General features: G+C 37.9%; 1 protein-coding gene across 2 annotated transcripts in view; it reads right to left on the reverse strand.

The window, feature by feature from the left end:
* Positions 1 to 3,340: 3,340 nt before the first annotated feature.
* LOC122658912 (PTI1-like tyrosine-protein kinase 3) overlaps positions 3,341 to 12,788 on the reverse strand; it is a 30,715-nt gene continuing 21,267 nt past the window's right edge. For both annotated transcript variants that reach the window (XM_043854066.1, XM_043854064.1), the window contains exons 6-8: positions 6,420 to 6,552; positions 6,194 to 6,280; positions 3,341 to 3,875 (exon numbers count right to left, since the gene is read on the reverse strand). In XM_043854066.1, coding sequence (XP_043710001.1) covers positions 3,744 to 3,875; positions 6,194 to 6,280; positions 6,420 to 6,552 — 352 coding nt within the window. In that variant the 3' untranslated portion in view covers positions 3,341 to 3,743. The remainder of the gene's footprint in view (positions 3,876 to 6,193; positions 6,281 to 6,419; positions 6,553 to 12,788) is intronic.

Raw genomic sequence — 12,788 nt, forward strand, 5'->3', positions numbered from 1 at the left:
TCCGGATCTGGTCTTAGTGATATGTTATTGGTCCAGATCTGATCTGATCCTAGGAACCATTAGAACCAATAGAAATGATCAGGACTGGATTATCATCTCATGCGAACAGATATGGCAACTGGTGGATTATTATTATAATAGTTGCTTAGTCAACTCACTCTCTCTCTCTCTCTCTCTCTCTCTCTCTCTCTCTCTATGTATATATATATATATACTTTTTTTTATTTTTTTTTTATTTTTTTTTTCATTGTCTGTGTAAAGATCCAAGATCTGAAGATGGAAAATAATTGGATTTGAGTCGTGGGACCTCTGTATGGGTAATTTATTCAATTGACTATTAGATTTTTCTTTCGGTTAAAAAACTTAACCCAATCTTAAAATTATAAATATTTTTGTTCAATAGATAAATTAGTTTTTTTTTGGTAAACCAATAGATAATTAGATACTAAAAAATAAAGATCTTGTCAGATCTTCACACAATAGGGATCACTAAGAGAGAGAGAGAGTCTTCACACAATAGGGATCACTAAGAGAGAGAGAGAGAGATGAGAGAGTGGTGTGTTGTTCTTACCTTGAAGGCCAGAGTTGCAGGTAAATGTCTCCTCCTCTGCTCCTTTTCCCCTTCTCTTCCCTAGCTGATCGCAAGCGTACTTCCTCAAAGCCCAAGAAATCACGGGTTAGGCTCAATATTTGGTCACAGTCTGTCGTTCTCGTTCTTTACAGACCGTGTCTCAGGCGGTCCGTAAAGAACAGTCTTTTCATGAAGATTCCTTCCAGTTTGTTCTGAAAGACCAAAAAAAACGAACCGGCAACCCAAACACAATTTCATGTGTTTTTTTGTTCTCAAAGAAAGGAAAAATGGCAAAGAACATTCTTCGAACGTTACCAAACGTAGCCTAAGGTTGCAGTATTATAAGTAAAAAAATACGTTGTTGTGAATATCAAGCTTGTGCTCATCGGAAAGCTCGTCGTCGACAAGGATGTTCTTTCTCCACATACCAAATAATGGAAGAAAGAGATTTAGTTTAGTAGGAAGGGCTATTTGGTCAACATATGATATATTCTAACGTTTTTAGTCTCAGGTTAATGGACTGGATTTACATATTAAATATTTGAAAAAATTTCACGGACACCTCCTGTAAGTATATCGTATATCACGAACACCCAAATAAATATCAAAATATCACAGACACCCCTTACTTTATGATTTTATTTTGAATAGGTCTATGGAGTTAAGTTGTTAATTTTTTTTAAATGACGAAATTACCCTTACCACAGGGTGAACTCCCTATAATACCCTTACATTTAAATGCAGAAACTGAAACACATTTTGCCTCCCGCCGCCGCCACCACACCACCACACCACCACCACCACCATCCGCTCTTATTCTCCCATCCCTTGCAATCCCGCTGCTGCAACCATCCCCTTAGGCCCCAAACCTCATTCCCAGTCCCTCTTCTTCCTCTCAACTCACCGCCACTCGAATCTACCATGGGGTATTGAAAATTTGTGACCACGGAAGTGGTACTCTTCATTGCTTTAGAATCCTCAAACACTAGTTGTTTATCTGGGCATACTAGTTGATCAAACCTACACTGGAATCTACCATGTGAATATAACATTTCATTTGTTCATCATCATCGTCTCTTTCCCATGTTGCCCAGAAAGGAAAACTTTGTTTTTGATCTGGAATCGCATCCATTGCTTCAAAGGTTATATTCTAACCAGAAAAAAATAGCTTCGGCTCTTGGCATCTTCGTATCATACAGGTATATTCTTCGACTAAGCAAGAAAAGTATTTGCATTTTGACCATTTAGATTAGACAAGAAGAAATGGTACCTGAGAAGATTTGTTTAGGGGTTCCTTCTGATTTGTATCTTCTGAGGTTTCGAACTTTGATTGGCAAACCTTTCGCATCAAAGTAGTTGGTGCTTTCCTCAGAAATCGTAGAGTATCCTTTTGTTTAACCCAGAAGAAAACTTTACCCAAAAAAAAAACCCATAAGAAAACAAGAAACATATGGATAAGTATTGACTTGATCTCCTATAAAACTGGAATGTTACAGATTACAGAAGAGTCCGAGGGAAGATTTTTTTGGGATTTTCAGTTATTTGGATTATTAATTATCAATTGCAGTTCCACAGATTGAACAATTTGCAGTTTAGATTTGATTTTCTAGCACTTCTTTTGACTAGGTCAAAGGAGGTTTGAAAATTTTGACTTTAAGATTTGATTTCCTCACCAATGATGAGCAGAAAACTGTGTGGCTTGTGAATTGCAAATGTATTCAGGTCCCCTCTTCATCTTTGATTGCAGAAACACTTCTTTTTCTGAAAGTGATATATTACAAATCGAGGAAGGATGAAAAAATGAAGTTGGCTTTACAATGATGGCTTTTAAGGATATACTGAAGAGAACAAACACTTCTTTTTCTTCATGCTCTATTTTCAGCAGAAATCAAGTGATGGAGATTGGGGTTGGATTCGAAAATTACAGGGGTAGATTGAAGGGGTGTATATTGCACAGTCACGTTCCCACCTTTTTTCCATCCAAATTTAGTTCCAAGGAATGAAAATAAGAAACCTTTGACCAAGATAATTGGGTGGGGCCAAAAATAAAATCTTTTATAAGATGGTATTCAAATTAAATTATTTTTTCTCATAAAAAAATAAACTATTTTCAAATCATTTTCAAATTCCAATATTTTTCTTGTGAATGTTTCCTAATCAAGAAGTCTAGAATGATTTCAATATAGTTTGGCTACCTCTTGACCCGATCAACATTCCAATGGTATTTCAATGACGACAAAGTTTTCCTTCACCCATATAGGATGATTCACCCACCATCTTAAGGACCACAAACCTCTTCTAGAGTTTTAGTATGTTCCAAAATGCCCTCTCGATATTCATTCCCGCCCTCTCTCGTTCCTTGGTGAATGGAATTTAATTCATCGTAGGTGGAGGGAAACTTGGTCCTTTCAATAATGTTAGTTTCATTTCTGAATTCCTTGGGATGGTTCCACACATCATCTGAGGGTTACCTCAGACTTGTTAAGTTGTTAAAAGTTGGGTTTCCCATATTGCTCAAGAACTCCCATTCGTCATTGTTGTGCACATCTCTGAGGTGACAAAATGAGGTGCCTACAAGCATTTGATGGGTAAGTTAACAAAGGAGATCGGGAGCAATTACTCAAACCTTGTGCGGACCTGCAGTATACTTTTGGATCTACCATCAGGTATAACTCAGATTTGCCATGTTTGTGCCATTTGATAAGTTACCAAGGAAGTAGAAAAGGTTACATTTTGAGGAACAATTCGAAAGAAAAATTTACAACAAAATTAAGAACAATTCTCCCTTTATAGTAGTAGTAGATAGTAGATATTGTATTCCATAAGATCACAGATCAAGCAGACCATATCACATAACCATTAATGGAAATGTCGTTTTAATGTACATAGTTGTGGAGTACGTCTTCAAACTTGAAAGAGAAAATAAGGAGGAATGCACGTCAGAGAAACACCAAGGATCAAATGTCATCCACCACAACCCAATCTCAACTCGCTCATGATTCACAATTTTGTAGCCATAATGGAAAGCCAACAATGATCCGTCGCCAAACCCAATCTCAATGCCGCAAAGAAATTAAAAAAAAAAAATTGTTTAGCCAGAAAAAGAAACCAAACCATGCACCAAGTATGCAGTCTCCAGACACGAGAGAAAAGGATGGGGCAAGCAATGTTCTTAAATCTCAGGTGCTGGTGCAGCAGCAGCAGGCTTCGAGTTGAGGAGTGGTTGAAGTGCCTTAACTACAATGGTCATGTTTGGCCGGAACTCGGATTCATACTGCACACACAAGGCTGCCACAGCCGCCATCTGCATCAACCAATTACCATTACCAATACCTTGTTAGATTCTAAATTGTCTGCTCACAATCCAATAGTTCCTAAATTAAAGCTTCTATTGTTGCAGACCCATTAAATACTACAAAACTCATCACCCACCGATAAAGAAAAACCATTTCAACATAAAACAAAAGAATGAGGCACCTAATATAAGTTCAGTCTGCAGCAGTAAACAATAGAACACCATCTGAAAAAAATATGGATAAGAGTTCAAATACCATTGACATCAATGAAAGAATACATGTTAGTAGCCAAAGCCTATACTCAGGCTACTAGACTTTCCTATCACACTAGTACGAATTCTCAAACCAAATCCTGTCCTTGCTTTCTAGTAATTATCCTCTCAGAAGTTCTATGCCTTCCATGCTCCACATAAACACTTAGATGTATGTGATAGTTGTCTTCATAGTCAACCCACATTGGATTTATATGCATATGAGTATGGAAGCATTTCCCTATATTACTGGATTAAACTGCATCTAACCATGAGAGTTGACAGTAGAAAATAGAAATATTTTTTTTCCCCATATAACACCAGAGTTTACCTACTTGACTTCTATACAGGTTGTCAAAACATGGAGCACTTTAACATGATTAAGGGAAATATCACTTTGTAGATTCGGGGTATACTAAATGGAGACACAAGAAGGTAATACACTAATCCTTCATCGGGTACTTTCCCATCAATCTCGGTCAAATGCCCCATCATTGGGTGAACTTTTATCTTTTACTAATGTAACTCTTAACAAAATGAATTTTGAGCAAAAACTTCTAGAAAATGAGATATGAAACTGAACAAACTGACTTGTTTGAAAAGACAATAGATAAATAATCCGCATATTCATCAACCAACATGGACAAGTTATCAAGAAAAACTGTGTGCATGTGTGTGCAAATATAATCATAGTTGTAAACACCTAGGAGCCGCCTAGCAACCGTTGCCATATTATTCAAGACGCCCAGACAGAAAATAAGAGGAAAAGAAAGGAAAAAAATTAGGAAAAGGGGGTAAAAAGAAGGAAAATAGTGAAAATGGGGAGAAACCCCAGAAAGAGCATGGAAAAATAAAAAAAAGATAGGGAGAAGAAGCAGTGACAGCTGGCACTACTGCCAGAAAGGTTGCAGCAGCAGCAGCCAAAGAAGATCAAATGGGTTTCATTTGTTAAATTATAACTTAGAGGACACTTTTTTATTTTATACATTGCCCCCTCATATTTCACAAGTAAAAGAAATAGAATTTTCATTTTACATATATACCCCCCTTCAAAATTACATGTTCAAGGAAAAATATCATATTTTACAGCTAAAACCCAGTTGGTAAATGCAAACCTTAGTTACGCCTAGGCACCAAGGCGACAAGGTGCCTGGGCACCAGTTAAGTTTGCCATGGCAACCATAGATATAATGGCCTGTTTGTTAAGTGTTGAATTCAATGCAGCCTCCGTGTATCTGCAACCTTCAAGCTAAAGCATGACACCAAGAAGTCAACTATTTATTCCAACCTACTTCACAGGTTCGTTTAGTTTGATTCAGGTTCATAGTCTATTGTTCAGAATATGCCAATGACCCACAGGATTGGAAGTAGGCTTCTACAATTTATAGTTCTCTTAGTTACGCAAAGTAAAAATTTAATTGCTAGGTTTAAGGGAAAAGAAAACACAGTTATTAGCTATTAACTAATGAATGGAAAGATCTATGTACATTAGGTGTTCTAATTATTGTTATCTATTAGGTCTATACATGCTCAGCAAATCAAGTGGTTTCCTAATATTTTATTTGTTTTAATCTTCCTTTAGAAAACTTACCAGCGCTCTTTATTGCTATATCTCCAAGCAAGAAATTGTTTAATATTTAATAGATCAATACAATCCCTTCATTTCAAATCATCATGAACTCACAAGTTGTAATGCTCATAATAGGTTTATGCAACCATGTTCCCATCTAACCCTGAAAAATATTTTCCCATTTTTATTTGAATTACAACAATGACTAGCAAAATTTCCCTAAAAATTAATCTGTACAAATTTCACAGTTTGATGGACCCGGAGAACATTGCTCAATGTTGGAGAGAAAAACAATAACAACAACTCAGCCTTATCCCAACTAAATGGGGTCGGCTACATGGATCCTTTCAAAACAAAGTAGGGAAAAACTGAGGTCGTCACAAAGGGAAAGGAAAGTAAGAGGAATGCAGACTAAAAAGAAGAAATGGGATAAGAAAAGTGAAGAATGGAAAATGAAAAACGAAAAATGAAAAATGAAAGATAAAAATTGGAGGGAGAGAGAGACCTTTGCAACTCCTTTTGGAGGATATTCTCCTTTCAGTTTTGGATCAACACATTGTTTAACCTTGTCCTCGCTCAATCTTGGCGTTGCCTATTCCAAAATTAAAAAGGTGTAGCAAAGAAGATCAGCATTAACTGGTCACAATAACTAGCCCAACCACAAATAATGCATCAGTACATCTTATCAAAAATATAATCACAGGGAAACATTGGTACAGTTAAAGGCTCACCCAAGTGACAAGACTCTGCTGACCACGAGGCATTGTATGGTCCACAGGCTTTCTACCAGTTAGAAGCTCCAAAAGTACCACCCCAAAGCTATATACATCACTCTTTTGTGTCAATTGACCAGTCATTGCATACCTATGTCAAGTCTCATTCATCAGTGTCATCCATACAGAAGGATGTATGAAATAATGAAGAAACAACAGAAATGGAAATTAAAGGAGATCATAAAGTTTTGAAGGCATGAAATATCATTAACTAATAACAAACAGTAAAAGTAAACCATCCCTTCTAGGTGAACCATAAGCATCCAACCTTACAAATACACAGGCACCTGATAATCTCATCTAACACCTAAAATGAGCTAATTTTTTTCTCAATGGATTCATTCTTTGGAGTTACCTTTTGGGGCATATTCCACAACACATCATTGTGCAATGAGCCTTGACCAGATTTCACTCTTCATCCGCTAATGTAAAGCTAGACCACTAGTAGCCCATCTCCAAATAGGATCCCATGAATAGACAAAACATCAAGCTTAACACTAGGTTCCAGACGCAAGATAATAGAATCACCCAACAGTAGGTGAACAGTATGGTATTCAACCCTTCCAAGCCTCAGTTATACCCAACAGTACCTTAAGAAGAGGTCTAATCACAATAGAAGACAAACAACACAAGTTAAGGGCTATCGGCTGGACTGTTTAGACTAAAAACCAGAAAACTCAGTGGGTCTCAGAATTAGCAACTAGGCTGTTCTGATGAACTTGATATCACACTCGAGGGTAGGGTAATTACAATGGATCAACTCCTCAAAGTTACAACCAATTCCAATGCTTAGATGCTGAGAAACAAAGGTGTCTCAGAAATAGAAACCAAGGATCAGAATTAGTAACTAACTGAGATAGACAAACCTAACTATTGGATGTGCACCACACCTATATCGAATAAGGTACTTGAATGTTGAATCAGTCCTCCAAATATCAGCCCCAACTAATGGTTGGATGTGCTGCTCTGATGTAATGAAGTTGCGGCAGAAACCTTAGAGAAAACAATCCACATGTACTGTATTAGGAGATTCCTGTGATCACACCCAGCAGGCCTTAGAACAGGTCCTAATAACTGTCGAGCGTATAGTTGTCAAGGCGACGCCTACCGTCCAGGCGCCTTACTCTCGCCTTCTTGTTGCTGCCTTGTTTTTTACCCCCCCTTGACCGCCTTGATTCGCCTAGGCAACACTAACAACTATGGTCGAGCGGACGTCTTTAGATGAGGAATGAAGTCCCAAAATATCAGTCCCAGTAGCCCTCTGGTTGTTGAGATCTAAGGGCTTGAAGTAGAAGCAAAAATCAAGGAGCAAAACCAGAAAACCGCAGGTGATTATAACCCACGTTGATCAACAACTAATAGCAGCAACAGCTAAAGGCTTCAAGGGAATTTTCAACTGTTGAGACAGCAGCTTCCAATAGTGCTTGGATAGTCCGAGATGATCAGAGAATAAAACTCAGAACAGAGAAAATAAAGTAACCGATGAGGGAGTAGAAAAGGAGAAGGGGGTGGCTATCTCAGCCAAGGGTCTCTCACCTCACTGTATCTCACAGCAGTGTATTGCGCAAAGCAAACCATAAACCAACTTCATTAAAATTGTGGGGGAGGACCAGTATGTCCATTACATTATATAAGTACCAATAAAAACAACAACTCAGCCTTATCACAACTAAATGGGGTCAGCCACGTGGATCCTTGCTCTCCAATCATTTCTATTCGACATCATACATGAAATGAGGCCTAAGCTATGCATGTCTTTCCTTACCACTTCTCCTATGTTATTTTAGGCATACCCCTGGTTCTTTTAGACCCTTCAACTTGAATCAAATCACTCCTCCATACTAGAGCATCCAAAGGCCTCTGTTGAACATGGACATGCCACCTCAAACAACTTTCTCGTAGTTTATCACGATCAGGGCAACTCCCAAACCAGCTCTAATGTGATCATTCCTTACTTTATCCTTCCTAGTTTTCCACTCATCTATCTCAACATCCTCATCTCCGCTACACTGAGTTTATCTTTATGATGCTTCTTAACTGGCCAACATTCTGCACCATACATCGTAACAGGTCGTACGACTATGCTATAAAATTTTCCTTTAAGTTTTAAAGCAATATGCCAATCACACAACACTCCGGACGCACCTCTCCACTTCATCCATCCTATTTTAATTCTATGAGAAATATCATCCTCTATACACCTTCTTTATTTATGTTGAGCCAAGATATCCAAAATAATCACTTTGCGGTATTTCCCTCTCATCAAGTTTCACCACCTTATTCTCCGTCCTAGTGTAACCAAAGTTACATACCATATACTCCGTCTTCATTCTACTTATCTTAAAACCTTTTGATTCCAAGGTTGATCTCCATAACTCTAATTTGGCGTTAATCCCTGCTTTTGTCTCATCCACGAAAACAATATCATTAACAAAGCATAAACCAAGGAACCTCATCTTGAATGGCTTTGGTTAAATCATCCATGATAAGTGCAAAAAATAAGGGCTTAAAGCTGATTCTTGATGCAACCCAATTATAATTGGGAATTTACTAATTTTTCCTCCTACAGTTCTTGCACTTGTCACTGCTCCATCATCCATATCTTTAATTATGTCCACATATTTACTTCAAACACTTCTCTTCTCTGGTACTTGCCAGTTTAACTCTATAGGGACTCTGTCATAAGCTTTTTCTAGGTTAATAAAGACCATATGGAGATCCTTCTTGCAATCTTTATATCTTTTCATAAATCTCCTAATTAGGTAAATAGCTTCCGTCGTAGATCTTCCTAGCATAAAACCAAATTGGTTCTCCGTAATAGTAGTTTCTTGTCTCAAAAGGGTTTCAATAACGCTCTCTCATAATTTCATAGTATGACTCATTAGTTTTATGCCTCTATAGTTATTGCAACTCTGAATATGACCTTTATTTTTGTAAATTGGAACCATGATGCTTTTCCTCCATTCATTTGGCATTTTCCTTGTGCTCATAATCTTATTAAACAGCTTGGTTAGACAAGATAAACCACAGGTTCCTAAGCTCTTCCATACTTCTATTGGGATCTCATTTGGGGCTCGTGCCTTGCCTACTTTAATCGTCCTTAAAGCTTCTTTTACTTCAGACACCCTAATTCTTTGTATATATCTACAATTTGTGGTGTCTTAATGGATAATGCAATCTTCTATAACACTATTACTCAAAGTGTTCACATTTAGTAGGCTGCAAAAATAACTTTCCCATCTCTTCTTAATGTCCTCATCCCTTATTAGTGTTTTACCATCTTCACTTTTAATAAATCTAACATAGTCGAGATCTCTACTCTTCCTTTCCCTCACTTTAGCTATCTTATAAATAACCTTTTTCCCTTCCTTTGTGTTCAGATTGTTATAAAGATCTTCATATTTCTTCGCCCTTGCTTTTTCCACAATCTTTTTAGCTTCATTTATGGAAAATTTATACTTTGTAGATCCTCTACATCGTTAGTCCTTTGCCATGTCTTAAAAGCAACTTTCTTAGCCTTTATGGCTGTTTGAACCTCATCATCCCACCACCAAGTCTCTCTAGAGGAATGACGTTTTCCTATCGATTCGCCTAGGACATCTTTAGCTACCTTCTTAGTACAATTAGTCATCACATTCCACATCGTATTAGTGTCTCCCTCAAAGTCCCATTTTCCTTTCCTTACATAGGTAAAACTTATCAAAAATAAAAATTACAGCAAAGAGGAAAACTAATAATTCGTTCCCCAAGCAATTACATGGACTCAGCTAAGCAATAAAGGACTAACATAAATGGCAACATTGACTGAAAGTATTAACTTGCTGTCCAAGAAAACTAAAACCCCATGATTGGTTTGCAGTGAGCCACAACACCCAGCCTGAGGCTAGTTGGCCCTATGGCCCATGGCTGGCCCATATTTTCAAGTGATGGACCACCTTATCATGATCCCTGCGGCTATACTTGAGACCATGGAATCGATCTACATCAGCTCCCCCCCTCCCTCTTAAAATCATTCATCTCCGACTAATGGAGAAATGACATATATTGCTCGTAGAGATCCAGACTGAAACGCTTGAAGTCGTCAGCATGAATCCACATATAGTCAATCCCAGGTTGCCCCTTCCATTTGACAAAGAATGAGTAGTAGTAGCTTTTGTCACCCCACATCATAGTGAACTTGTTGTCGAGGGCATCTTCTATCTCATCATTGACGTGGGCTGCAAATTGGGGAAGCTGTAATGCTTGCTCGGTGTCACCCTCGTCCAAATGATGGCCCACATATAGAATAAGGTCAGCCACATTGAAAACGTTACTAATCTTCATGTTCGGGGGCAACTCTAACATGTAAGAATTAGAACCAATACGTTTCAGAACTTTACACGGACCCATTTTATGAGGACGCAACTTGTGATTGGTACCCGGAGGAAGTCGTTTCGAGGCTATACGAACCATCACCAAATCTCCCAGTTGAAATTCGACGAAGAGACAATGTCAGTCAGCATCTGCCTTATATCCATCGTTACAAATGACAATGTGGCAATGAACATCAGAGTGAACCTCCATGATGTCTCAGAAACTCATCCACCTCAATGCTCACTTGCACGTGTGGGGGTAATGGTACCAAACCCACGGGTCTTCGAAGTTGAACACCTAGCACAATCTCAAAAGGTGTACGTCCGGTAGTGCGATTGACGGAATTGTTGTATGCGAACTCAGCAATGTAAAGGATTGAGGGCTATGTCTTCTCGTGATCACGAACAAGACAACAAAGAAGGTAGCCGAGGCTTCTATTTACTACTTCCGTCTGACCGTAAGGAATGAGGACATAGGGAAGAGATGGAATAAGTATTTCTACAGCCTACTTAATGAAGATTATTTGAGTGATAAAAGCCCGAAAAGCCCCTTTACTCGACTTGACACTGCAGGGTGTAGATATGTACGAAAAATCATGGAATATGAAGCAAAAGAAGCTTTAAGAAAGATGATAGTAGGCAAGGCCCCAGGCCCAAATGGGGTCCCGATAGAATTGTGGAAGAGGTTGGGAATTTGTGGCTTATCTTGGCTTACCAAGTTGTTTGACATGATTATGAGCTCAAAGAAAATGCCAAACGAATGGAGGAGAAGCATGGGGGTCCTGATTTACAAAAATAAGGGTGATAATCAGAGTTGCAATAACTATAGAGGCAGAAAACTAATGAGTCATACAATGAAGCTATGGTAAAGAGTTGTCGAAACCCACCTAATAAAGGAAACTACTATATCGGAGAACAAATTCGGTTTTATGCCAAGAAGACCCACGATGAAAGCTATCTTCTTACATAGGAGACTCATGGAAAGATGTAGAGAAGGAAAGAAGAATCTACATATGGTCTTTATTGACCTAGAAAAAGCCTATGACAAAGTCCCTAGAAAGTTAATCTGGCAGATAATTCAACTGGTACCTTGTAAGTATGTGGACGTAATTAAAGATATGCATTAAAGAGTGGTGACTAGCATACGAACTGTGGGGTGCCAAGGTAGTGAATTCCCAATTACAATGGGGTTACATCAAGGATCAGCTTTAAGCGCTTATCTGTTTGTGCTTATCATGGACTATTTAACCAGGGACATTCAAGATGAAGTTCCTTGGTGCATGCTTTTTGCTGGTGATATTGTTCAAGTGGATGAGACAAAAGCGGGGATTAACGCCAAGTTGGAGGTTTGGAGATCAACCTTGGAATCAAAAGGTCTTAAAATAAGTAGAACTAAGGCTGATTATATGGTATGTAAGTTTACCCACACTAGGACGGTTAATGAGGCGGTGAATATTGAGGAGAAGGAGATTCCTCAAAGTGATTATTATAGATTTTTGGGCTCTATAGTACATAAAAGGCGATATAGAGGATGATGTAGCCTAGGGGATTAAAGTATTATGGATGAAGTAAGAGGTACGTCTGGAGTGTTGTGTGATCGGTGTATCCCTTTAAAGCCTAAAGGAAATTTCTATAGGACTATCATACGTCCAGCTCCTAGTTAGCAAATTCGGATTCGGGCATTATTCGGACGGAGAATTATTCGGAATAATTCGTTTTGTTAATTTAAGAATTCGGTAAAAAAAAGCGGACATAATAAATTCGGATTCGAGAATTATTCATTTTATAAAATATAATTTGGACAAAAAATTCGGACGTTAATTTTAATATTTGTAGTACAAGTTTAACATTTTCAACCAATTATCATATGTGTATAATATATAAATGATATAAAAATTAGGATAACATTTGTTTCATTAATCAAAAAGCATAACAAAGATTAAAAATCATAACCAATAGGATCTCCCTATAAGGA

This window comes from Telopea speciosissima, chromosome 4 (assembly GCF_018873765.1).
Source record: "Telopea speciosissima isolate NSW1024214 ecotype Mountain lineage chromosome 4, Tspe_v1, whole genome shotgun sequence".
Lineage (NCBI taxonomy): Eukaryota > Viridiplantae > Streptophyta > Magnoliopsida > Proteales > Proteaceae > Telopea > Telopea speciosissima.